Source organism: Pelodiscus sinensis, chromosome 8 (assembly GCF_052426305.1).
Source record: "Pelodiscus sinensis isolate ZL-2025 chromosome 8, ASM5242630v1, whole genome shotgun sequence".
Taxonomy (NCBI): Eukaryota; Metazoa; Chordata; order Testudines; family Trionychidae; genus Pelodiscus; species Pelodiscus sinensis.
Window position 1 is genome coordinate 18,057,602 of NC_143059.1, and position 27,399 is coordinate 18,085,000.

Here is a 27,399-nt window from a genome sequence, read left to right on the forward strand (position 1 = left end):
TCAGAGGAACTAAGGCAAAGACATGATGGAATTATTTTCTTCCCATGAATCACCTATGCATACTACAGCGTAATGCACATGACTGCAGTGACTATGAGTGTTTTATTTCATACGTAACCAGAAGAATAGTTCAGTGCCCTTCTTCACAGTATCAGTCAGTAAGTGCATATTGATTTAAAAAAATGTAAATTAGAATTAATTTTTACTTGCTAAATTAGTCAGATAAGGAAAGTTTCTATTGATCTTTGTCCTTGAAGCCAATTATCTGGATTAAATGTTTTTATTACATGGATTACTGAGAACAGTATTTAATCATTTTGCATTGATCAATGGGAAATTACATGTGTAAAACCAAAACACTGTAAATAAGTAAAGTTATAAGGTGATTTATTTTAAAAAATGCATCATGTTTCATTTACCCCCTGCCTCTTCCTTATCAAAAGCAGTGACTATAACAAACTCAATAGCAGGCTGATACAGACTGCAGAACAGGAATCCTCCTTGGCACATTTCAATTCCTTCTTCCTTTTCCTCTACTCCATCCTTTTGTGAATTTCTCCCTCTCCCACAATTGTAAAGCTCGCCTGTTTTAGCTACCCCTTAGTTTTTGTGGTACAACATCATGAAGAATGCTCTCTGTACTACAGACCTCATTGCACCAGTCTCTTAGGCAAGCAACTAGTCTGAAGTAGCTGGAGACATGAATAATAAATGAACAAGGTAATGGTTATAAAATGTATGCTACATTGGTCTGAAATTACAGATGCAATTGGGGACAGAGGAAATGGACCATTGGAATATTATGCTAGCACCAGAGAAGCCCATATTTTGGTAGGCTATGCACAGATGCCGTGATAACAAACGAGCAGTGGACAAATCCTGCTCCCAATTGAAGTGGGCAGCAGTTTTGTCATTGACTTCAATGGGAGAAGGATCTGACCGTAATGCTTTATTTCTAGTCACTGCACTTGCACGACGACTGACCTCCAGTCATCTTGGTCCCAGCTCATAATGTCCAAACACTGCCTGTCTATGTCTCCGGGGCTAAAGCAGTCTCGGCTTCAGCCCTAGAGCCATTTAATAATCTTGGTAACATCCGCTCTCAACTCATTTTCCTGGCAGTAGTTTTAATTACGGTTTCAGGCTCCTGAATGAATTTATTTTCCCGGGATCCTTGGCATATTTAAACTCTCATCACGTTTGGATGCCTGCAATCACTGATGTACTTGTTTTAAGGGATGAATTAGTCTTCTGAGTCTGAGCTGTCCAATTTCTGGATTAGACTTCATTGAGAGCTTTAAAAGAGCAAAAGAGCCAGCACTTTGAGGCACTCTCTCTCCCAGCGTGGGGGCAAATAACACGTTCTCAGTTAGGAAAATAAGATCCTGGTCTTGAGAAGGAAACCTAGAACCCCCGCCCCCTCAGCATCTCATTGCACCCTCAAGCGCTTTTTGACTTTGCAACACGATTTCATTTTCTCATTGAAATTTAAAAACCAGGAACCAAGTTTTAAGATTTTCTCAGTCTGCAGCTTCCATTGAACCTTGCCTCTCTCCCGGGGCCTTTTCTCGTTACCACTAGAGACGCCAGTGACGAACAAATCCCCCTTTGGGGTGAAACCGGTCACTTCACCTTCCAACTTCCAACCAACGCTTCCATTGTGAGAGGCGGGTCGGGGCAAACGCCGACGCCAAATAAAGCAGCAGGGCTGCGACTCGGGGGCTACATTTCCAAGCTGGCCAGGGAAAGGGTCTGTCGGGTTTCCAAACAGTTCGAGGAATTAAACTCCCTCCATGTGGCTCCCAAATCCTCAGGAACGACGCTCTGAACTCCGGCCCCTCGGCCTGGGCGCCGGGCACAGTCCCGGGCGGGGGGGAGGGAGGCTAGTGCCAGCCCCTGCTCAGCACTGGCAAAGCGGGATCCCAGCGGACGGAGGCGCGCGAGTGAGCAGCGTCTGGTGGCAGGAAAGCAGCCTGGGCAGCGCATCGCTGTGAAATCCGCACTAGCCTGGGGGAAGCTGGCTCCCGCAGGCGACCGGGCGGCTGCTGGGACCCCCTTTATCTTAGAGAGCCTCTTCGCCTCCCTCTGCTCCCGGCCGCTCGGTGTCCTGCTCTGGCACGGACAGGTCCGTCTCCAGGCTGCCTCCTCCCCCCTCCCCCGCTCCACAGACCTTCTCCCGTCCAGGGCGAGCCGGGTCCCTTGTGCCGCCCCAGCCCCCCTCGCCTGGCCAGCCTCCGGGGTGGAACGGGGCTCCGCGGGCTCCCGGCGCCTCTCCCCAGCTCCCCGTGTGCTTCGCCCAGACTATATTGAGTGGCGAGGCTCCGCAATCACGTGGCCTGGGGGGGGGCGGTCCTCCGCAGTTTGCTGGGAGCTGGGGCTCAGACACACACGGAGCGAGGAGCTGCTGCTGAAGTCTCTGCCCTGCTGCTTCCTCGCAGCCACCCAGGATCTACCCAGCTGCATGTATTTTTAGCCCCTGCCTTTTTCCTGCGGTCGCCCCCGTCCCCGCCTCCCTCTTCTCTCCATCGTCTCAATCCCGGGAAAGACTCGGGGGCTGGATTTCCCAATCGTTTGTATCTTTTTTCCTCCTCCTTTCCCCGCATCTCTGTCTCTCCACCAAACCCGGGCTGATGTGCTGTGCGAGAGGCTGGCAATGGAAGTGGTGATGCTCTGGCTTTTCCCCTGGATAATTCAGTGCGTTTCAGTGCGGGCGGACTCCATCATCCACATTGGTAAGAAGAGGGAGCGCGCGGGGGGGGGGGGAGAAGCAACAAATAAAGGGTCAGTGTCTCCTTAAAACCACATAATGTCACGGGCAGAGGGCGAGCGATCCCTATTAGCGGGGGGAGGGGGGGAAATAAGCCACCCGAATCCTCTTAATTGCAAAGTTAGGGGGAGGAGGAAGCGAGGCTGGGGTCCTGTTTTGATTGCGAGGATGCTTCGAGCACGTTAGCACTGAATCGCAGCAGAGGTTTCTCTGGAGGTAGGGCGCAGGTTTTCTGTCGTGTGGCCGCTTCTCCTCTTGTACTAGATTCTGGGCTCAGACCTGTTTGCGTGCAAGGTTTTCTCCCTTCTCCCGCCGCCCCTGATGCACAAGGCAAAACAGACCGAAAAGAAACCACCCATCGGGGAAACTTTCCAGCCCCCCCCCTCCCTTCCGCAGTCCTAGCGGATGCACGATAACGGGAATGCACGAGGGACAAGTTGGCTGGAAAGGGGCAGGAGCCGCTGGATGCGCAGTAGCCGGGGGTGTGAGTGAGTGTGAGTGCGCGCAACTATTGCAGGTTGAACAAGGGCCCATTCAAGCCTTCGGGCTGCAAGGGCTGGTGCCCGCAGCGAGGGGAAAGGCTGCCCGACAGCGGGAAGGCCGGGCAGTGCATCGCGCTGGACGGGTCACTGGCGTGGCTTCGAGGAGCAGGGCAGAGAAATGTCCAGGGACATCTGGTGGGCAAGAGGCACAGCGCTGCAGCCACCTTCGGGTAGCGTGGGGAGGTGCCCGCCGGCAGGCAGGCAGAGGGTGGCGGGGAGAGAGGGAGACAGTCTCCGCAGATCGGCCGGGCTCTCGGCAGCGGAGAGCAGGCGATGGAGAGCGGCAGGGAAATGAAGAGCAGCAACCCCCCACTCGCCTCCTCCCGGAGGAAACCCTCGGGGCGGGGGAGGGAGATACGGAGGCGGGAGGCTGGCACGGGTTAGTCCGGAGCAGGAGCGCGTCTGTCCCCGAGGACAAACCGAGATGGAACAAGTTTCCACAAGCGGAAGCATCTCCTCCGAGGGCCCCATGTGAGGGGGAGGGATGCCCGTGGGGGTGGGAACGGATTTTGAACCACCTGATGTGGCGGCGGGAGCGCGAGGATGCTCGGAAAGCAGCCCCCCTTAAATCGGCGGGAGGCCGAGGGGCAGGGGACGAGCAGACAGCGCTGCGGCTCCGGCAGGGAGAGACCCGCTGCGCAGGGAGGCAAGCCCTGAGCTGCCCGTGCGCCCCAGGGACTAGGGGGCAGGGCGGCGTGGAGGCCCCAGCTGCCTCAGCCCCCAGGCCCTGGGCATCCTTACAGGGCTCCAGCGCACCAGGAGCGCGCTACTTACCGCGGATGCAAACTCGCCTCTCCCGACTCTCCCGCAGTTGGCTGAGGACTCGCTCCCCATTTCTCAGCGGCGGAGGCAGGAAACGCAGACCCCAGATGCCTGCCCAGGACCAGGCGAAGGGCAGCTGCAGCTGCTTGGCTTTCAGACCTGCCCAAACTTCAGCCTTGGTGCCGTTGTCACTTCGCCCCAAATAACGGCCTCGAGAGACTGAAGGGGAAGAGCCTGAACGTGCATGTGTGAATTTACACGCGGATCTTTGTTCGACTTAGGACGCGGAACTGGTGTCAATAAATAAGAATGTCATGGCGGGAGGCGCCTTTTTGTTATTGAACCTAACAGTCTGGATTTGCCTAAACAAGAGAGTAACTTGAATGTGCACACACAGGCCGAGTCTATTATGTAACACAGCTCGCCAGATGTTTTCATGTTCACTGCATAAACAACGGCCCTGACATTAGAAGCTTTCAGGTTACTGAACGCCCAGGCTGACTCAGGCCTGCCAGTGCCTTTGTGTATGCAGCGCAGAATCAAACACCCAAATACACCCGGCGAAGAGCCGAAAAAACCCCGAGCAAAAGTTGGTTGTTTCCAACACCGCTCCCTTCTCTTGCACTACAACTTACAAAGACATTTGTTTAGAGGGCTTGGTTAGTAAGTGCTGGTTGGTGAAGCATAGTCGACCTGCTAGGGAAGAAAAGGCCTCATGATGATCCAGTTGTGCTGCACCTCCCCGTTGCACTCATCTCGAGCGGAATGGTCCTTGAAGGCTCTGCGATGTAACCTTCCCGGACAATAAATGCCTTGGTATGATCATCGCGAACGTGGGAGCCAGGACGCTGTTTTTTGTTAATTTGTTTTGTAATTCTTCATTAGACCCCAGCTCAACAGTGTCTCCAGTGTCAGACTCAACCGGCCATGTTAAAACACTCTGCACTGGAAGGGAGAACGAGGCGCGATGCAGCTGGTTTATATAGATAGGAAACCTTAGGCACGGGGGAAAAAACCAGGAATAGTTCTGAGACCTTACCTCTCCCCAGGTAATCCCGCGGCCCCACCCTCACTCCTTCTGGGAAAGATCAATTTCTGCTGTGGTCATGCCAACAGGTGCCATTTTTGAAGGAAATGCTGCCAAGGACGACGAAGTCTTCAAGCAGGCCGTGTCCGATCTGAATCTCAATGACGACATTTTGCAGAGCGAGAAAATCACTTACTCCATCAAGCTCATAGAAGCCAACAACCCGTTCCATGCGGTGCAGGAAGGTGAGCGCCGCTGCAAGCGGCGGGGGGAGGAAAGGGGGGAGACTCGGAGCAGCCGGGCTCGGGCAGCTGCGCGGGGGAGGGGGGGAGTTTGGCGCGGCTGTTGCACATGGTGCATCTGTAACTGGCTGTTGGCGCGGCGCCTGGTTTACCCCCCTCCCCCAACTACTGCTCAGGAACAACGGGGGGGGGGCTGCCCCAAAGAGTTGCTCCCCCCCCTGCCTTTCGCTGGGAAGCTTCGCCGTGGCGGCCCCGGGGCTCTGCCGAGAGGCGGGCACAGGGAGCCCGGGGCCCAGGCGCGGGCAGCTCTGCGGGGCCCGACGCTTGCCGGCGGTTGGCGCTGTTTCCCAAGGCAAGCGAGCCCAGGCGGGGAGCTGCGGCGCGCCTGAAGCCGGGGGCGCAGGCGGGCGGCTGGCCCGGCGCCAGGCTGCTCGCTCGCTCGCTGCAGGGGCGGGGGAGGCGAGCTCCGCGCGTGGCGCGTGTCAGCCCCGCGGCGCTCTCGGCAGGCTGGGGCGCGTGTCAGCCCGGGCCGCCGCGCCGCGGGCAGTTCCGCGGGAGCCAGTCCCAGGGCAATCGGGGCGAAGGGGCCTGTCAGCGCCTGGGAGGGGGGAGGGGGGGGCCTCTTGCATCGGGCGCTGACCCACAGAGAAATCAGTCGGGGCACGCACAAGTGAGAAGCAGCCACCCAAACTCTCGCTGGCGGGCCGCGCTCCCCGCCCACTCCAGAGCCTAGGGGAGCTCAGCGAGTAGATCCCCCGCCAGGAATGGTGGGGGTGGCTGGGGTGCCAGCGGGCTCCCTAGTGCTGCGAGGGAGTCCCGAAACTCGGGGCTGGAAACAGGCAAGCTGGGGACACCTCCGCCCCTGCCTTAGGGCCCCCCCATGTCAGGGGGCAGTTCTGCTCTGCTGGAATAAAAGGGCGCTGTGGTTACTATGTAATGTCCGGAGGGATTCAGGGTGAACGGGTTGGGTTTATGTGGCCATTCCTCTTTTGTTTATCCCCTGGTTTGAATACTCCAGGTACACAGGCCACCAGAGCAGGGATTCTTGTGTCTAGTAACTCAAAGGATTGCTTCAGAAACTCTGAATGGTAAGACATAGGGTGCGTTGTATAAATGTCTCAGGGTATGTTTGAACCTGGATTTTCTGGAGTTTAATGTAGGAGTCTTTACCACTTGAGCTATAAAGCCTGCCGGCTCTCAGCCAAGGCTGTAGAGCTCCCTTGTTCTTATCAATCACTGTAAGTGGTCTAAGTGCCACTACATGAGACAGTGAATCAGGGGTATGTCTATACTGCAACACTATTTTGGGATACCAGAGTATCCCGAAATAACTATCCTGCATCTTCACAGCAAGCCTGTTATTTCAGGCTCGCTATTCTGACATCCCTGTAAATCTCATTTTACAAGGAATAAGGGATGTTCTGGAATAGTGCTTTATTTTGAAATTTGGCACTTTTTAGACAGTGCCAAATGACAGAATAAGCAATTTTGAATAGCATCAAAATAAGATACACAATTTGCGAAGCTCAAATTGCGTATCTTATTCTGATTTACGGTGCTGTGTAGATGCATGCTAGGTGTGTGGGTTACATTAGCAAGAAACCAAAACACATTATTGGGGCCAAAATATTTAGGCTGCCCCCTTGCTCCATCTGTAAAGTCACTTGGGAAAGAGCTGAAAATGGAAGGAAATATTAAACATCCCATTAAGAAAAAGGTGCTGTTTATCCTGATAGCTACAGTGTACAATGTGTAGGGACTGCAATAAATGTAATAGTTGTGCAATATCATGGTCTTAAATCACCCGCTTTAAAATTATGGAGTTTAGGCATAAACTTCAGGCTTTTTCATCCATGCCTGAGAGCAAGATTTGATTCAGAGAGTGAAGGATAGTCAGATTTAGGTATGTTTAGTTTTTGCCAGTCACTGAGAGGATCAAATATACTTGCACTAAAATAGGGTATGTCTACACTACAGCACTAATTCGAACTAGCTTAGTTAATTCGAACTAAGCTAATTCGAATTAGTGCATCTAGACTTAAAAACTAGTTCGAATTAGCGTTTTGCTAATTCGAACTAGAATGTCCACACTGAGTGGACCCTGAACAGAGGTTAAGGATGGCTGGAAGCTGTGCCAGTAGGGCATCAGATTAAGACTTAGTGTGTGGAGCTGCTGCCTCAGGCTAGCCGAGGGCTGTGCTTAAAGGGACCCAACACCCACCCCGGACAGACAGTTCTCAGGGGTTCCCCACTTGCAAAGCAGTCCTGGCTTGGAGTGCCCTGAGAGCCCACACTCGGCACATCACAGCACTTGGCCATCAGCCTGGCTGCACTTGCCGCAGGCTGCCATCCGGGGGGGGGGGGGGTCAATCAAGGGGCTTCAAGAGAGATTCCACCCTGAGGAGTCCGCAGAGCCACCCCAGTCCTCCCCATCAGGGGCTCGTACCCCATTCCTCCCTCACCTCCTTCCACTTACCCTTCCCTAGCCCCTCTTCCTGATGTTCAAAATAAAGGACACGTGTGTTCAAAAATAGAAACTCTCTTTATTGAACAAAACTCGGGGAGACTGGGAAAAGAAGGTGGGAGAGGGGAAGAGAGAGGGTAGGAGAGGGGAGGGCAACTAAAATGATCAGGGGTTTGGAACAGATCCCATATGAAGAGAGGCTAAAGAGACTGGGACTTCTCAGCTTAGAAAAGAGGAGACTGAGGGGGGATATGATAGAGGTCTATAAAAGCACGAATGGTGTGGAGAGGGTGCATAAAGAAAAGTTCTTCATTAGTTCCCATAATAGAAGGACTAGAGGACACCAAATGAAATGAATGAGTAGCAGGCTTCAAACTAACAACAGAAAGTTCTTCTTCAGAAAGCAAATAGTCAACCTGTGGAACTCCTTGCTGCAGGAGGCTGTGAAGGCTAGAACTAATACAGAGTTTATAGAGAAGTGAGATAAAGTCATGGAGTTTGGGTCCATGGAGTGCTATTAGCCAGGGGGTAGGAATGGTGTCCTTGGCCTCTGTTTGTGGAAGGCTGGAGATGGATGGCACAAGACAAATGGCTTGGTCATTGTCTTCGGTCCATTCCCTCCAGGGTATCTAGTGTTGGCCGCTGTCGTCAGAAAGGCTACTAGGCTAGATGGACCTTTGGTCTGACCCAGTACGGCCATTCTAAGCTCAGGGCTCTGGGTTGGGGGTCTCAGTGGACCACCTTGATTTTCATTCCAACCTGCTCCTGGGTGGCCAGGCTGGCAGCTCTCCTGCCCTAGACGGCCACTTTCCTGTGCCTAGTGCGGAGGTCGTGGATGAGGTCGGGCGGTGCCCGTCTCTTGTGGACCTGGGCATGCTCCCAGGAGCCGCCTGCCTGGTCCCGGGAAGAGGCGGAGGGCTGGGTGGCAGCGGGTGGCTGGCTCGAGCTGTGCCAATTGCAGGGTCTGCTGGCTGGGTGCTGGTAGGCTTGTACCTGGCACGGGCACTGTAGTCAGCCCGTGCCCCTTTAAGGGCTCCGGGGCCAGGAGGGGGGCAGAAGAGTTTTCCTGGTGGTGCCCAGAGTGGCCACCAGGGAAAGTTGGGGAGGGCTAACCTCCCACTAGTTCGAATTAAGTGGCTACACAGTCCTTAATTTGAACTAGTTAATTCGAACTAGGCGTTAGTCCTCGTACAATGAGGTTTACCTAGTTCGAATTAAGCGCACTGCTAGTTCGAATTAAGTTCGAACTAGTGGTTTGCATGTGTAGTGCCTATCAAAGTTAATTTGAACTAACGTCTGTTAGTTCGAATTAACTTTGTAGTGTAGACATACCCATAAAGACTGGTTGAGGCAGTGAGAGGAAGTCAATTTGGAATGGAGATAATGCTGTCGTGGTAGTTTGCTGTTGTGTTTAATAATACTTCATTGTTATGTTAGCCGCTTTTGTTATGGATGAATGGAGAAGCAAGTTTTTAAAGTAGGGAGAATACTTGGAAAGTGGTTAGAAAAACAGCTGTTTTATTACATAGTCTTTGATTTCACTGTGGTTTCACGTGTAAATGGGGTAGCTAAGTAACTGGCTTAACATTTTCCTAGCATTTATAAGATCTGACAAGTAGTTACATAGGTAAATCATTTCAATTAACTTTTTTTGCAAAGGAAAATGTTTGAAATTAATCAGCTTGCCTTTACAAATAAGACCTTAAAAAGATGTTATTGGGGTTTGATGAAGAAGCCAAGGTTGATTATTGTGTTATTTCAGCAGCAATGCTTCTGAATAATAATTACTCTAGAAAAGAGAGCTATTTATAAACCCCCGACAAGACTATTTTTAAAAATGATTCATCACTAGTTTTACCCTTAACATTACAGAGCACAGGGAAAGTAATCTTTTTCTATATGAAAATTTACATTCATACATATGCATTTAGGTGTAACTTGTGTACATGAAAATTATGGATACAAAATTGCATCAAATATTCATTTTTATAAACCTCAAACAATTCTTTCTGATATTTATGCCACCTTTATGCTTCCTTACTGTCCTGTAAAACCAAACCAGCAACGGGGTGGGGACTGATCCGACGCCTATTGACATAGATGATGTTTATTCAGTGGACTTTGGATCAAGTCTTAGGGTGTGTCTACACTGAACTGTTATTCCAGAATCACGGCTGTTATTCCAGAAAAACAGTACTAGCGTCCACACAGCAATTGTGTTATTTTAAAAGAAAATTGAAATAACAGAGGGCTTTTTCTGACACTAGTAAACCTCATTCCATGAGGAATAACACCTCTTCCAAAAAACCTCTTTCAGAGGAGGGTGTTTTTGAATGCTCCCCTGCTGCTATGTCGAAATAGCTAGGACCATTCTAAGTTATTCCTCCCCAGTGCCTCCTGGGGCTCTAAATCAAGATAGTGCATCCTCATTAGGGGAATCTGCCTTGGACTAATTTTGAGGCTTCTTTGTAAGGTGGATGCTCTATTTCAAAATAAACTATTCAGGAATATATCTTCCAGAATAGCTTTTTCCGAAATAAGCATGAAGTGTAGACATACCTTTACGTTCTTGAAAAGGAAGTATGAAAGGTGTTTGTTAATGGGAAAAATACATAGTCGCAAACTGTAGAGAAAGACCTTCTCCCCTCCCAAGAAACAGTTGGGTTGATTATTGAGAATGATTAATGGAAGTATCAGCTCTTCTTACATTTCAGAATGTCAGTGTCATATGTTGGAGTTTATTCATATTCGTGGAAGTGACAGTAGATGGCTGATTGAACAGGTGCGTCCAGCAGTGTGTCCTCTTTTCAAGAGGAGAAAAAGCTTTAAACTGTTTTGACCATATTGAGATATAACTGATGAGTAAATCTAATTGTTCTGAGAAACGTGACCAAACTGGAGAATACTTCTTATCTTGACTTGGTAGTTTTCTTATTTTCCCTTTTAATCCTGCAGGAGAAGTGGTACCTCTAGGAAAGAATAATCTTTCCGAAGTATTAATTCACTATAGAAACTGTGCATTGAAACCACAGAAAGGATTCTGGTCAGATGTTAATCTTTTTGGTACAGATAATTAAGCACCACAGCACATCTTTAGTGTCTGAAGAAATATAGGACCCAGATTTTCTTGGATATACCCACTAATGGGCAGTGAACACTTAAATTTAGACGTCTCAGATGGGTAGCTTGTTAGTCTGTATCTGAAAAAAACGTGGAGTCCTGTGACCTGACCTTTAATGATCCTTTGACCTTTAATGGTCAAAATCACTTCCTCTGGTGCATCTGATGAAGTGGTTTTGACCCACAAAAGCTTAAGCCTCAATAAATCAGTTAGTCTTTAAGGTGCCACAGGACTCCTGACTGTTTCCAAATTTAGAAGCAATTCTTGGAGTTCTGAACACACAGTGGAGACTAGAGGAAATGTAAAATAAATGATACAGTTACATTGAAAAATCATCCTTTGCTGCCTAGCTGTTAAAGTGTATGCAGTCCTTTTCTCTCTGGGACCTCAAAATGATCTGATCTTCATCCTGTGTGTTTCAGTATCTTGCCTGGGTGAGTTAAAAACAGACTGGTAGCTTTATTTGTTCAAGTCAGATTCCTCCCTCCCCCTTCTTTTTTGGCTTTCAGTTTCTTTCCTTTTCAACTGTTAGTCCATGTGCTGACAGAATGATGCATGGGATGCACCAGTAACCAGGCTATTTGTATTGTGCACAATATAACATGGTGTCCTTCTTACTATTCAAAGTTTCATTGTAATCAGTTGTGCAGATGCTCTACTCATTTCAGTAGGACTTTGCTTACAGTAGTCAAAATAACCTGGAGCAAATCATCTGTTCATACAGCTCACAGAATGTTGCTATTCATACATAAAATGCACTGACATCCACAATATTCTTCCTATGCAGCGTCTTTCTAAGTGGTGCCATGGAAATCAGTGTTGTAAAGGATTCTGTGTAATACAAAATGATTTGGAGTAAAAAGAGCCAGTGTGATACTCAAGGGCGGAGTTTTGAGAGAGCGGGTGGGGGACAGCAGCCGTGCACAATGAGGCTATGTCTACACTACAGGGTCTTTGCGCAAAACCAGCCATTTTTGCGCAAAAACCTGTGGAGCGTCCACACCTCAAGCGCATTTTTGTGCAAGAAAATTTACAGTAAAATGGCAGAACAGAGGGCTTTTTGCAGTGTTGGTATACCTCTTTCTACAAGGAATAACTCCTTTTTGTGCAAGAGTTCTTGCGCAGAAAGGTGGGTGTGTATGCCCAACAGGGGTTGCTTGCGCAAAAAGAGCCTATCAGAAAAAACACAGGAGCTCTGATGGCTGATCTGTGAATGTCAATCAGAACTTTCTTGCACAAGAGTGTCCTTGCAGTGTGGACGCTCTCTTGCGCAAAAGCTCATAGCTTTTGCAATCTGCTTTTGAGGTATAGATGCGCTTTTGCACAATATGTTTTTGCAGAAAATCTCTTCTGCAAAAAGCTTTTTGCGCAAAAACCCTGCAGTGTAGACAAAATCTGATACTCAGCTTGCTTTTCTTCCTGTTCCCCTAACGATAATGGAGCAAGAGGAAAGTAGTGCCGGAGGAGCTCTCAGAATCAACCAAGGCACACAATATTATTTTCTGTCTCAAGAACCTTTATAAACAGCATTACCCAGTAACACTGAATTATTCCTGAAGTCCTACGTAAATCAAAGGTGCAAAAAGACACTTCATTTCAGCAGTACTAAGGTAACATTATGAAAACTAAACACTCACTGTGTAAGTGGGTAATAAACCTTGTTACATGAACAGGAATTTAATGAGTGATAATACTTTTCAAGACACTTGGTGAGGCCACATCTGGAGTATTGTGTCTAGTTCTGGGCCCCCCACTGTAGAAGGGATGTGGATTGGAGAGGGTCCAGCGAAGGGCGACCAAAATTATTAGGGGGCTGGAGCACATGACTTATGAGGAGAGACTGAGGGATTTGGGTTTGTTTAGTCTGCAGATGAGAAGAGTGAGGGGGGATTTGATAGCAGCCTTAGAATCATAGGATCATAGAGCTGGAAGAGACCTCAGGAGGTTATCAAGTCCAGTCCCCTGCCCTGATATTTAGTATACAGGTAAGATTTTTTTTTTGCATGGGTGGGAAAATATTAAAAAGCAGCAGTATTTTTTTCAATAGGATTAGTTCATTTCCAGGAAAAATGACCTACTTAAAATATTTTATTTTCCAAAAACAGTCCATTTTCAAAAGTAGGAGATACGCAGACATACTTTAGATGCTGGAAAAAGTTATAGGGACTTTTGCTCAACAGGATATAGTGATGGAGAATCCCCAGTAACTGCAACAGGTAAATGAAAGCCGAGTCTGTCTCTTTCTCTCTTTCTCTCTGTTGTCTTAGATAGACTTCCATGCTGTTAGTTTTATAAATTCCTGAGCATAGCAGTTAACCTGGAGCCTAATTCTGAAATAAGATTCTAGTCATTTTGTGGGGGAAAACTTCCTGTCTCAGTAAAATTTGTATTTTAGTCATGCGTAGTTTTGCTAACGTAGGGGTATAAATTGGTTAACCAGTTACCTGGTAAGCATCACCCTTACTGGCATGCTCACCAAGGTATCCGGTTAACCAGGCAGGGTGGAACAGCCCCTGTGTGGGACGTGGTAGGCTCAACCAAGGTAAAGCAGCCTCTCATCCATGGCAAGATGTGGTGTGATAGGCCTGGCCTAGCTGAAGCATCCCCTCACCCACAATGTGATGCAGTGCAGCGGGCGTGTGGTGTTTTAGATGCTGCTTGTAATTATTAGAATTGGGAGCACTGGCTGTTGGGAGTCTTGAAGCACAGGAAACAGGAAGGAGTGGGGAGGAGATGAGCCAGGGCTGAGTGAGAGCTCCAGAGGGGTGCAGCAACTGTCATTGAACCGTTACGAGAATTACTACGGAGAAGTTCAACCTTGGTGTGGACAACGGATGCACAAGCTAGTTTGTAAACTGTGAAAGACTTGATTGTACATAGTCCAGTACTTGCACTATTCAGTCCTGTATTGCCCACAATTGTGACTACTGATGCTTCTGATTACGGACTTGGGGCTGCCCTCATACAACTTCATGAGGACAACACAGAGAGGACTGTTGCATTAGCTTCAAGGATATTGAATGATGCCGAGAGAAAATATTTACAGTTGAAAAAGAAGTACTTGCTTGTGTCTGGGCTACTGAAAAATGGAGAACTTATCTGTGGGGCCGCACATTTAAGTTGCGCACAGACCACAGCCCTTTGACATCTTTGCTAACTACAAAAGGACTGGGAAGAGCAGGAAATTGTATTGCTAGATGGTCTGCAAGACTACTCTCTTTCAGTTATGAACTGGAATATAAGCCTGGAAACCAAAATGTGATAGCTGATTGCTTTTGTCACTTGCCTTTGTCTTCACCAGACGGTCCACCGGAGGATGAGGATGAAGTAGTTGCACTTATTACAAGCACTCTTACTGCAACTACAAGAGAACAATTCCAAGCTGCTTGTTCAGCATGTCCAATTCAACAAAAGCTACAGGAATTTCTGACAAAGAGATGGCTCAGTGATCCTAAAAACCTTGACCTGTTTTGCTGCCTTATTTTAGAGTTCGGGATGAACTTTCTTTTCTTGATGGCTGTGTGCTACGAGGTACACACCAGCTACTTGTGTCAGAAGAATTACAATCAAAACTCATACACCTGGCACATGATACTCATCAAGGAATTGTCAGAACCAAATAATGACTATGGGATCTGTATTGGTGGACAGGGATGGACTCCCAAACCGAAGCATTCATAAAATCCTGTGTCACTTGCCAAATGCATGAGACAGCAGTGACATATACCCCACTATTACAGCCTATTCCTCTTCCTTATTCTGCATGGGAAAAAGTTGCGATCGACATTGTAGGAACCTTTGATTCCTTTGAGAGGAGGGAATGTGGTGTTTTAGATGGTGCTTGTAATTATTAGAATTGGGAGCACTGGCTATTGGGAGTCTGGAAGCACAGGAAACAGGAAGGAGGGGGGAGGAGATGAGCCAGGGATGAGTGAGAGCTACAGAGGGGTGCAGCAGCAGCTTTGTAAAGATAAAGGCCTTTGTTAAATAAAGGCCTGTTGAAGTTTGTTAGTACCTTGTTTGCATGATACAACAGGGCGCAACTGGGTTGGAGCAGCCCCACCACCCACATCTTTTTGTGGGCAGAGGGCTACTCCAGCCTGGCTGGGCCACTGTGCCACACTGTGAGTGGGGAGTGATCCAGCTCAGCTGGGCTGGAGCAGCCTCCCATCTGCGGTGCAGCATGGTGGGTCCAGCCCAACTGGAGCGGCCCCCTATCCACAGCGTGGTGTGGCAGGCTTGGCCCAGACTGAGCAGTCCTCTCCACCCTGCTCACAGGATCCCGCTTAATCGGTTAAACATAATGTTAGACTGGTTAACTTTTGAAATGTTATTTTACATCTGTAGCTAAGGGTTGTGCAAATAAGCAGTAAAGGGACAGTCACTGCTCCATAGAACTCACAAGCTAATTTTATAACAAGATGCAATAAGCGAGTGAAACAGACAAATGGAGGCAGCAGAGGTGTACAACAACATTGAAATCTGGAGTCTTTTATGGATATATAAAATAGGACTTGATTGTATATTTGTGCTCAGGTACTGGAATTACACTCTGTGGAGGGTTTTTTTTTATTTCTGGCATCCAGCACTTAGCTTTTAATTGAGGGGAAAATCATTTTAATTGTAAATAGCCGTCAAGAATTTTTTTATCAGTGACCTTAGCAATTCCTTAAAATGCTACACTTTTTTTTGGAGTTAAGAAGCTTGATAACTCAAAGGTATAAGGAATTCTTTTGCAGATAAGACAAATATTTAGACAAAGTTTTCCATTTCTGAACTTACTCTGGGAGAGACCAGTTTGATGATAAATATGTGTTTGACACCGGTGTCCAAAATACAACTCTTAACCAGTTTCTAGCCCGTATTGAAAATATGGCTGCTTAAAGTAAGAAAAAAAGTATGTGCATTTCTGTGTGATTAAAACAGTTTAGAAGTCGATTTGAATGTGTTTAAACACAACTGGGGCATAAAAGCTAGTAGTACAATTTTTTTTTGGCCATCTTAACTTTCTTAACTTTCACTGTGCGTTGTGTGGAGAAGATCCAATAGTTATTCGAAAATATTGGAGCTGCTGTCTCAGGCTAGCCGTGGGCTGTGCTTAAAGGGACCTGACCCCCACCCCGGACAGACAGTTCTCAGGGATTCCCCGCTTGCAAAGCAGTCCTGGCTTAGAGTGCCCACACTCGGCACATCACAGCACTTGGCCATCAGCCCGGCTGCACTTGCCGCAGGCTGCCATCCGGGGGGGTGTCAATCAGGGGGCTGCAGGAGAGCTTCCACCCTGAGGAGCCCGCAGAGCCACCCCAGTGCTCCCCATTGGGGGCTCATACCCCATTCCTCCCTCACCTCCTTCCACTTACCCATCCCTAGTCCCCCTTCCTGATGTACAAAATAAAGGACACGTGTGTTCAAAAATAGAAACTCTTTATTGAACAAAACTCGGGGAGACTGGGAAAAGGAGGTGGAAGACGGGAGGGCAACTAAAATGATCAGGGGTTTGGAACAGGTCCCATATGAAGAGAGGCTAAAGTGACTGGGACTTTTCAGCTTAGAAAAGAGGAGACTGAGGGGGGATATGATAGAGGTCTATAAAAGCACGAGTGGTGTGGAGAGTGTGCATAAAGAAAAGTTCTTCATTAGTTCCCATAATAGAAGGACTAGAGAACACCAAATGAAATTAATGGGTATCAGGCTTCAAACTAATAACAGAAAGTTCTTCACAAAGCAAATAGTCAACCTGTGGAACTCCTAGCTGCAGGAGGCTGTGAAGGCTAGAACTATAACAGAGTTTAAAGAGAAGTTAGATACATTCATGGAGGTTGGGTCCATGGAGTGGTATTAGCAAGGGGGTAGAAATGGTGTCCCTGGCCTCTGAGGAAGGCTGGAGATGGATGGCACAAATGGCTTGGTCATTGTCTTTGGTCCATCCCCTCCAGGGTCCCTAGTGTTGGCCGCTGTCGGCAGACAGGCTACTAGGCTAGATGGACCTTTGGTCTGACCCAGTACAGCCATTCTAAGCTCAGGGCTCAGGATCTGTGGTCTCACTGGATCACCCTGATTTTCATGCAGACGTGCTCCTAGGTGGCCAGGCTGGCAGCTATCCAGCCCTAGATGGCCACTTTCCTGTGCCTAGTGCGGAGGTTGTGGATGAGGTCCACGATCTCCGCACTAGACCAGGCGGGTGCCTGCCTCTTGCGGCCATGGGCAGGCTCCTGGGAGCCACCAGCCTGGTCCCGGGAAGAGGCGGAGGGCTGAGTGGCAGCGGGTGGCTGGTTCGTGCCGTGCCAGGTGCAGGGTCTGCTGGCTGGGTGCTGGCAGGCTTGCACCTGGCATGGGCACCTTAGCTAGACCGTGCCCCTTTAAGGGCTCCGGGGCCAGGAGGGGGGCAGAAGAGTTTCCCTGGTGGTGCCCATAGTGGCCACCAGGGAAAGCTGGGGAGGGCTAGCCTCCCACTAGTTCGAATTAAGTGGCTACACAGCCCTTAATTCGAACTAGTTAATTCGAACTAGGCGTTAGTCCTCGTACAATGAGGTTTACCTAGTTCGAATTAAGCGCACCGCTAGTTTGAATTAAGTTCGAACTAGCGGTTTGCCTGTGTAGCGCTTATGAAAGTTAATTCGAACTAACGTCTGTTAGTTCGAATTAACTTTGTAGTGTAGACATACCCTAAGGTGCCACAGGACTCCTCGTCGCTTAAGCTCATCAGTTAATATTGTCAACTACATGCATTTCCCCCCTTAAAAGCTGTTTTCCCCCAGCATCTGCTCTGCAGTGCCACCTGCCCTCCCCACAGTTGCTGTCTCTGTCAGAGGCAGTGGTGGGGGGAGGGTAAAGCTGCCGCGAAGCAGCCTCTGTCTGTGGTGGGCCTGAGCTTCCAGCAGACCGAGAATGCTACGCATCCCTCAGAGCAAGCCTGGGCCTGCTGCAGAAAGAGGTTGATCCCAGCAGCAGCTGCTGTCAATGGGAAGGTAAGGGATTGAGGGTTAGGAGAGGGTGTGGGGTCTGGGAGGGAGTTCGGATGAAGGATAGGGGACTAGGGTGCAGAGGTTTGGGTTGTAACCTGGGGCAGGGGACTAGGGTGAAGGATCTGGGAGGGGATATGGTTGAAGAGGGGGTGCAGAGGGTTTGGGTTATGTAGGGCTGGTGTGCCAGAGGCTGGGGTGCCAGAGGCAGACTCTGGCCTGGAGACCTACCTGCTTGACTCCTACCCAGCAGCCCTCTCAGGCAGAGTCTCTGCCTTGCCCGCCCCTGCACTGGCTGCAGGGGTCATGTGGTCTTTAAATAGCTAGGGCCCAAGGGAGGGGGGAAGGGTGCTTCCCAAGCTGCCTATGGAAACTAGCTAAAGGGATTGTAGTGGGGACAGGGGCAGTGCGGGAAGCCTCTCTCCCCCACCCCTGGGCTCTCAGCTGTTCAAACAGAGCCTTGCAGCAGCCGCTTTTCTCAGCTTATGAGGGGCAGGCAGGGAGTCTGTTTGAAGCTCCCCAGTGTGTCCATGGGTGGATCTGGCAGCTTAGCAGGGGACTCGTGGGCCGTTTTTGCTCAGACTTGTTTTAGATGAAAACATGGTCCCAGGTGTGAGTCTGTTGTTTCACTATGTTGTATTTCTTAAAGATGGTTACTGCCCGAACGCTGGCAGAAGTGTGGGGATGGGGGCAGAATTGCAAACCATAATGAATCACAGGAGTTCTAATATAACCTTGTTCATATGAAGTGATTTTTTAAAGCAATATACAATTGTATTGATTTGACTGCATAGGGTGGGAAAATGCATTGGTTGGTTAAGAAATACTGTGATGCCCCGTACTTAAGGGAGATAAAGTATTAAGTATTTAATAGTAAATATAAAAAGCCTTGCAGCTTCTGTCTGCTAGACTTGCAAAGGATTGGTTTTTATTAATGCCTTATCCTTTGATTTTTTTGCTAGTTGTTTCTCATGTGTCTTTCACTATTGTATAGCATCTCCTTTATCTACTATTCTCTTGCAGCTGGTTTGAGCATAGATTTCACTGGGGTATACTGTCTTGTTTAGAACTTTCTGATAGTTGAACTCTGAGTTCTCCAGAGTGAAAATAAAATTGTTATATACATTTCTAGTTTCATTCTGAGCTTTCAATGCCTTCTCAAAACCAGGCAGATATAGTTTAAGCAGGGGATCACTCCCCTAGTCCTACAGACCTGACTGTGTAGCTACACATTTTCTAACTAGTCTACTGTGGTTAAAAGCTGTTGCTCAGTGGGATGAATGCGCTTAACATTTTTACCTCCTTATGCCTTCCGAGACCAAACTGAGACTTGTTAAGGACTGCCACAGTGAAGGCATCTGTGACACTGTCATTTCCTTCTGCCTGCACTTTTATGCTTTTTAGTTGTATGGCTTGGTACAGTCTTTGACTAGAATGCCTCACAAAAGGATCAGAGGGGTAGCCGAGTTAGTCTGTAAATTAAAGGAAACATTTTCAAATCTCCCTCTCTTCCCTCCTGTGCATTTTTGTGTTATGTTAGTGGCAATGACCCCATGTTTCCTTCAGTTTAAAAAAGATATGCCAAGATTTCATAAAGGGGGGCGGATTCAGTTAGGCTGAGGATGAATGCAGCCTATGAACTGCATGCAACAAATCCAGGTACCCAAACAGCTAATTTCAGCTGTGTATTTTGAGGCATTCACTGTTCAGTTGTAGGTGCAAATATGTGAGGATATCTTGCACCTGGTAGTCTGCCATTCTGAAATTGCATCTTTTTTAGTTTTGTGGAGAGCATCGTGCGCTAGGATGAATTTCCTTCCCTCTCAAACTGCATCCTTCAGAAGTGGCCATATTATTACATTATATTACAGGGCCATGTTATTTTGGCCATGTAATATAATGCATTCATAAAGATACAGATCAGAAAAAAATGTATTGAATTTCCAAGTTCTGTGTTGCCTCCCACACATGACATCCATGGAGTATCATCTCTCTCTCTCTCTCTCTCTCTCTCTCCATGGAGAAAGACACTCTGAATGGGGATAAATGTTGGTGAAAGAGGAGATTTTTATGCAAATATGCTGGACATATCTACCCATTGGAGAGTATTGGAATGCAATCCATAATCAAGAATGACAAATTGTTACCAGGTGGTCTTTCGGTAAACCTTGGGACTTCCAAGTAGAGATGGGCACACAAAAGGAAATGAAGAACTAATCTCTCATCAGTTAATAGCTGCTTGACTACTTGTAACTTCTCACTAGAAAAACAAAAATAGCCAAATCACTGAGGAATGATTCAAAACTTACTGAAACTTCTTAAATAGTTAAAAATGGTGGTACCCCATCTATTCTAAAACTCCCACTGCTACTATCATAGTGGAGCTCCACGAATGGCCCTTCTTTGCAGAGGGCTTGTTTCTCTCTGTTACCCTGTTAGCTAGTGTTGCTAATGGTGAGTATCCAATTTGGCACAGTTAGTTAGCCAAGATGGTGGCTGCTCTAGGCTTCTCAGAGCAGGTGTACATGATAGAGTGGCTAAGAAGTTTAGGTGACATAGTGACTAGAATGCTGGAGTTGCCTGGAGACCTGTTTAAACTATTGCTCCTACCTAGGTGGAGCTGCATCCCTGCGATCTGTGGTAGGAAAAGTTTCTGAAAAGGCTGGAGTAGGAACAAGCTGGGTGATTTTCTGGAAAACATTAGACAAGACAATACTGAATGATGACAGCATATGACCTACAAATAACCTATATTACAGGCTTACCTTGTTTCTGTTCTCCCTGCTAATACCCAACCTGCTAATACCTTGATTTAGCAACCGCTATGTATGAAAGAATCATAGATTTCAAGATAGTTTAATTCACTGAGTGGCTGCAGGATTGGCTTACTGTTCTCTTGGAATACCAGATTATTTCACCCTGTTTTTCATCAAAGATTTAATACCATGGGCTTATGTTATGTTACTTTCTTTACTCATACATAGTATAGAATCACAGAATAGTATAACTGGAAGGACCTTGAGAGCTCATCAAATCCAGTCCCCTGCCCTCATGACAGACCAAGCATCATCTATATTATCCCTGACCGATGTCTATCTAACCCACTCTTAAATATCTCCAGTGATGGAGATTCCACAACCTCCCTAGGCAATTTATTCCAGTGTTTAACCACCCTGACAGTTAGGAAGTTTTCCCTAATGACCAACATAAACCTCCCTTGCTGCAATTTAATTTAATTGCTTCTTGTCCTATCCTCAGAGGTCAAGGAGAACCAATTTTCTCCCTCTTCCTTGTGCAGGTTGGACCTCCCTGATCAGGCACCATTGGAACCTGATTGGTCCTGAATGAGGTAGTTTGCTGGACCATGGGAGGTCAGTTTCATTCACCTGTTGACAGACAGATCAGGGAGGTCCAACCTGCATAAGGAAGAGGGAGAAAATTGTTCTCCTTGACCTCTGAGGCTTTTCCAGGGTCCATCAACAGAGGGCTCTGCTGCCCCAGCACTGCCAGGGTGGTGGGGTTCTGCTGCCCTAGAGGCTGCCCTAGAGGCTGTCCCCTCCAGGGACTAGCTTTGGTAGACCAGATCCGTCCTATGGACCAATATTTGCCCACCCCTGCTGTATGTAATGATGATTTTGATCCTGGATATATTGTAACACTTTTTTTTACACTGAGTAGAAAAATATGTTAAGCTTACCTGCATTCTTAGACTCTAATTGCCACAGGTGATAGAATCCTATATTCTAAGCATGACATTTTACACAGTATCTTAATATATAATGGACAGTTTGTCTTGTTTTGAGGTGATTCATCGTTCTGTGGTCCAGAGTGATAGAAGTGATTGGGGAGACTCATCATGGAGTATCAAAGTATGCAAATAAGCAGGGAAATAAATACAATTCTTTTAAAAATAGAAAAAAGCTTAATTGGCACAAAAGTATGTTTATTTACATTTTTATAAACACTTCATAAGTCTAATTTGTCAAAGACAGCTATTTGAACAGAGAAGCTATTACCATGTTCTTTAAAATCATGCATGGTTTAGTATAGTAGTATATAAAAAGATAAACAAACTATGATGATAAGTTCTATTTTCAGTAGTGGCTCTAAGTTAATGTTGTGTAAAATGGTTACTGAAGATGTAAGTAAAATTTGATACTCTGGATTCCAAATATCACTTTTTTGGACAAAAACTACTTGCTTCTGCAAGACAAAGATTGGGTTGTGTCAGTTAAAAAAACATTTGTTCTATACTTTCAAATAAATGATTTGGACAATATAAAAAGGAGCCTTCTTGGGAGGTGTATAAAGCAATATTTAGAATTAACAGCTGCTAACTGATAAGCATAGGCTTTTAGCTGAAATGTAAGAAAGTGTAATTTTTATCATAAATGCAAGTACAACATAAATCTTGCGTTGGACTTTCCTCAGTTTTTCTTTCAAAAATAACAACAACAACAAAAGGCTATCTGTATATAGAGAGATGGCTATAGATATAACTTGTCATACACTTATCTAAAGCTTATTCTTCTGAGAGGTTCTAAAGTGATTTGTTGCTGTATTTTTATTTGTCCCTAGAGGAGCGTTGTCATCTGATGCTTCTAAAGGTTGTTCTTCTAATCTAACCCCTTAGAGGCACCTTAGCTAAAATGACTGATTGGAAGCATTGCTGCTGTACAGTCTATTTGTACACTGACTTGAAATCTACCTTGTCTTAAGGGAGGTTTTCATTTATCTAAAACTTCCCCAGCAGAATGAAAGCGGCCTGTTGAAAAATCACACTTTTGTGGCAGTGGTACCAGTTTACACACACACTTTCTTTAGTTCACACAGACCCATATGTACATATTTGCACATAACCAGTTTTATCTTTGTTAGCCTCTTCATGCACTTCATAACTTCTGTTTCTATATATGGAAATTACATCCTTTTAATTTTTTTAGGTTTTAATGCTATTGTGAGTTGCTGGATTGTCAGGTCAGGAGACTGAAATATACTAGTCATAGGATACGTATAAGGCATTCTCTATGTCAATGTATTTCAACCTTGACTTAAGGAACCATCTCTAGAAGTGAGAAGATAGTTCATTCTCTGTGTCCCTTCAAGTGCTAGGGTCGAGAATAGGAACAAATGGGCAATAGTGACAGTAGTATTTGGTGATATGATAGTTGTCCGCTGGAATTGTGCATGACTACCAACTAGCATTCAGTATTTTGAAAATCTGTTCTATAGTGCATGAAGATGCGTAATAATTTCAGGGGAAGATTATAATGATATGCTAATAAGCCAAGATTCTTTTCATTTACATAGCTTTAAGGCAATAAGTACATAAAATGAGAAACCTGTTGAGAGGGTTTTCTTTTATGTAGTTCCTAATCACTTGTGTTTAATTATAATTTTGAGACTTGATGGTTGTGCTTGAAAATGTTTTCAGGTTTGTGAGTTTTGAATGTTTTTAGTTGGCTTGCAGGATTTGCCTGATCAAAATCATTACTTGGTTTCTCTGTTGGGTGACTTTCCCCACACCAGTGTTTCTGCTCTGAAATTCTCTGTTGATTTTGTTGTGGTTTCTTAATTCCTATCTATTTCCCACCCTCCTGTTTTAATATTCATTTAAATATGCAGTAATAATGTATTATCTTGGGGTATGCAAATGAAGCCCGGGAAATTCAAATCCCGGGCTTCATTTGCAAGTGCGGTATGCCTACATTACCCCGCTAGTTCGAACTAGGAGGGTAGTGTAGACATACCCTTCCTTAGTATCCTTTGAAAGACTTGAGGAGAAAGGACAGTAAGAAGGAGAGCCTGACATGTTTTCCACTTACATGCATCTGAATAGTGTCTCAGGAATGACTTGTACTTTAACCCTCTTCCCACAAAAAAACTACCTAAAGGGATGCTGACTCTCATTATTGCCATATTATTTTAGTCCAGTCCTTTAATTCATAGAATCATAGAATACTAGAACTGGAAGGAACCTCAAGAGGTCATCGAGTTCAGTCTTAAGAACATAAGAATGGCCATACTGGGTAAGACTAAAGGTGCATCCTGTCTTCCGACACTGGCTAATGCCAGATGGTCCAGAGGAAGTGAACAGAACAGGGAATTGTTAAATGATCCCTCTCCTGTCATCCATTTCCAGCCCCTGACAGAGGCTAGAGACACCATTCCTACACATTCTGGCTAAGTAGTACTGATGGACCTAACCTCCATGGATTTATCCAGTTCTTTTTTTAAACCCTGTTAAAGTCCTAGTCTTCACAACATCTTCTGGCAAGGAGTTCCACAGGTGACTGTGTGCTGCATGAAGAAATGCTTCCTTTTGTTTATTTTAAATCTGCTACCTATTAATTTCATTTGGTGACCTCTAGTTTTTATGATATGGGAACAAGTAAATAACTTTTCCTTATTTACTTTCTCCGTACCTGTCATGATTTTATAGACCTCTACTGTATTCCCCCTTAGTCTCCTCTTGTCTAAGCTGAAAAGTCCAAGTATTTTTAATCTCTCTAAATATGGGATCCATTCCGAACGCCTAATCATTTCCCTTTTCTGAACATTTTCCAATGCCAATATATCTTTTTTGAGACGAGGCGACTGCATCTGTCTGCAGTATTCAAGATGTGGGCTTACCATGGTTTTATATACAGGCAATAAGATATTCTCTGTCTTATTCTCTATCCCTTTTTTAATGATTCCTAACATTTTGTTTGCTTTTTTCGACTGTGGCTGCACATTGAGTGGATGTTTTCAGAGAACTATCCACAATGACTCCAAGATCTCTCTCGAGTGGTTATAGGTAATTAGTCCCCGCCATATTGCATGTATAATTGGGAGTATCTTTTCCAATGTGTATTACTTCACATTTATCAACATTAAAATCCATTTACCATTTTGTTGCTCAATCACCTAGTATTGTGAGTATTGTGAGTCTGCTTTGGTCTTAACTATCTTGAGCAGTATCATCTGCAGATTTTGCCACCTCTTTCTCCAAATCATTTATAAATAGATTGAATAGGATTGGTCGCAGTACAGACCCTTGGGGGGACAACACTTATTATCTCTCTCCATTCTGAAAACTAGCTATTTATTTCTACCCTTTGTTTCCTGTCTTTTAACCAGTTATCAATCTACGACAGGACCTTTTATCTTATCGCATGACAGCTTACTTAAGAGCCTTTGGTGAAGGACTTTATCAAAGGCTTTCTGGAAGTCTATGTACACTATAACCCTTAATCCCCCTTCTTCACATGCTTGTTGACCCCCCTCAAAGAACTCGAGTAGATCAGTAAGGCATGATTTTCCTTTACAGAATCCATGTTGACTTTTTCACAACAAATTATATTAATCTATGCGTCTGACAATTTTATTCTTTACTATAGTTTCAATTAATTTGCCTGATACTGACATTAGCCTTACTGGTCTGTAATTGCCAGGGTCACTTCTAGAGCCCTTTTTAATTATTGGCGTCACATTAGCTATCTTCCAGTCATTAGCTGATTTAAAGGCTAGGTTACAAACCCACAGTTCATAGTTCCGCAATTTCACATTTGAGTTCTTTCAGAACTATTGTGTGAATGCCATCTGGTCTCGGCCCCTAGCTAATGAAGCCATACACCGGCCACCTGGACCCAGACCTTTTCAATGCCTGCCTCAGCCGAGCCCGGATGCAGGTGGAGTATGCCTTTGAACGCCTCAAGGGATGCTTTCGCTGCCTCCTCACCTGCCTGGACGTCGGGGAGCACAATAGCCCTGGTCTGGGGCAGCATGCTGTGTGCGCCACAATATTGTGGAACACAAGGGGAAGGCCTTCCTCCCGGGGTAGGGGGCAGATGCCGGCCATGAGGGCTGTGGGTTTGAGCAGCCCCAGACTGCAGCTGCCTACCAGGCCCATCAGTTGAGGATGCGCATCCAGGAAGCCCTGAGGGGCCTGTTCTCTCAGCCCCCCCAGTAACTCTCCCCAGGGCCTCCCTAACAGGGCCTTCTGCCTTTCCGCTCTCTCTCCCTTCCCCCTCCCACCGCCTGCCTTTGCCCCTTCCCTGACCTCCCAATAAACACACCTGTTTGGTTTGAACAGAAAAGGAGTGCTTCTTTATTGAACACGAGGAGAAGGTGAGCAGGGGGAGGGGGATGTCTGAACTGGGAGGGAGGATCAGGACTGGGAGTAGTAGTGGAGCGGCTTGCGGTGCCACCTCGGGTGCGGGGACCTCTTCGGGATTGGGTGTGTCTAGGGATCAGAAAGGGGCGGACACAAGGTGCGGTTACAGCGTGGTCAGGGTTGGCAGGGGCCCTGTTTTTGCGCAAAAATCCTATAGTGTAGACGTAACCTCTGTCTTGCTTCCCATGGAATCTTACCTACCACCTCTCTATGTTTACTAAAGTCTGCCTTCCTGAAATCAATTGTCTTTATTTTGCTGTTCTCCCTTCTATCATTCCTTAGACTCATGAACTATTTGATTTCATGATCACTTTCACCCATGCTGCCTTCCACTTTCAAATTCTCAGCCAATTCCTCCCTATTTGCTAAAATCAAATCTAGAACAGCTTCCTCCCTAGTAGCTTTCTCAGCCTTCTGAAATAAAAAATGGTCTCCAGTGCAGTCCAAGAAGTTGTTGGATAATCTGTGCTCCGCTCTGTTAATTTCTGTACTGATATCTGGATAGTTAAGTTCCCCATCACCACCAAGTCCTGTGCTTTGGATGATTTTGTTAGTTGTTTAAAAAGCCTCATCCATCTCTTCTACTTGGGTAGGTGGTCTGTAGTAGACCCCTAGCATGGCATCACCCTTGCTTTTTACCCCTCTTTAACTTAACCCAGAGACTCTCAACATGTCTGTCTCCTACATCCATCTCAACTTCAGTCCAAGAGTATACATTTTTAAAACCGTCTTTTAGCGAATATACCCCGCACCTGTATGTACCCTGCGCCGAATATACCCTGCAGTTTTTGCAGTTTGAGTAAAAAAAATCTTGTATACCCCATGCACAAGTATAACCCACAGGGTATACAAGATTTTTTTTCAAACTGTTCCGGGGGGGGGGGACTTCTACGGGTTGTGTGTGTGGGGGGGAATTAGCCACCCTCCTGACAGGGGAGCACTCACCCCGCCTGGTTCCCATGCAGCCGCACAATCTCCGGGTGGGGGAATGAGAGTATACCCTGCACCCAAGTATACCCCACGGGGGGGTGTGAGATTTGTAAAAATGAATCTAACCCGCGGTTATATTCGCTAAAATACGGTATATAAGGCAACACTTTCTTTTTTCCCCGCCTATCCTACCTGAGCAAGCTGTTCCCTTCTATACCAGTATTTCAATTGTGTGTATTATCCCACCAATCTCTGTGATACCAGCTATGTCATAGTTGTGTTTATTTACTAGCACTTCAAATTCTTCCTGCTTATTCCCCATACTTCTTGCATTTCTATACAGACAACTGAGATACTGATTTGATTCATTGCATTTTAACTTGCTGTCTTAGTCTTTGAGATTTTAGCTCACAACATCATTCAA

The 27,399-nt window shown here is 46.4% G+C and overlaps 1 protein-coding gene across 2 annotated transcripts in view; it reads left to right on the top strand.

Annotated features, from left to right (window-relative positions):
* Nucleotides 1-2,187: 2,187 nt before the first annotated feature.
* GRID1 (glutamate ionotropic receptor delta type subunit 1) overlaps nucleotides 2,188-27,399 on the top strand; it is a 1,044,532-nt gene continuing 1,019,320 nt past the window's right edge. The window contains exons 1-2 of one of the 2 annotated variants that reach the window (XM_089780067.1): nucleotides 2,188-2,732; nucleotides 5,188-5,343. In XM_089780067.1, the coding sequence (XP_089636193.1) occupies nucleotides 2,654-2,732; nucleotides 5,188-5,343 (235 nt within the window). In that variant the 5' untranslated portion in view covers nucleotides 2,188-2,653. The remainder of the gene's footprint in view (nucleotides 2,733-5,187; nucleotides 5,344-27,399) is intronic. The other variant, XM_075934836.2, reaches the window with a different exon arrangement.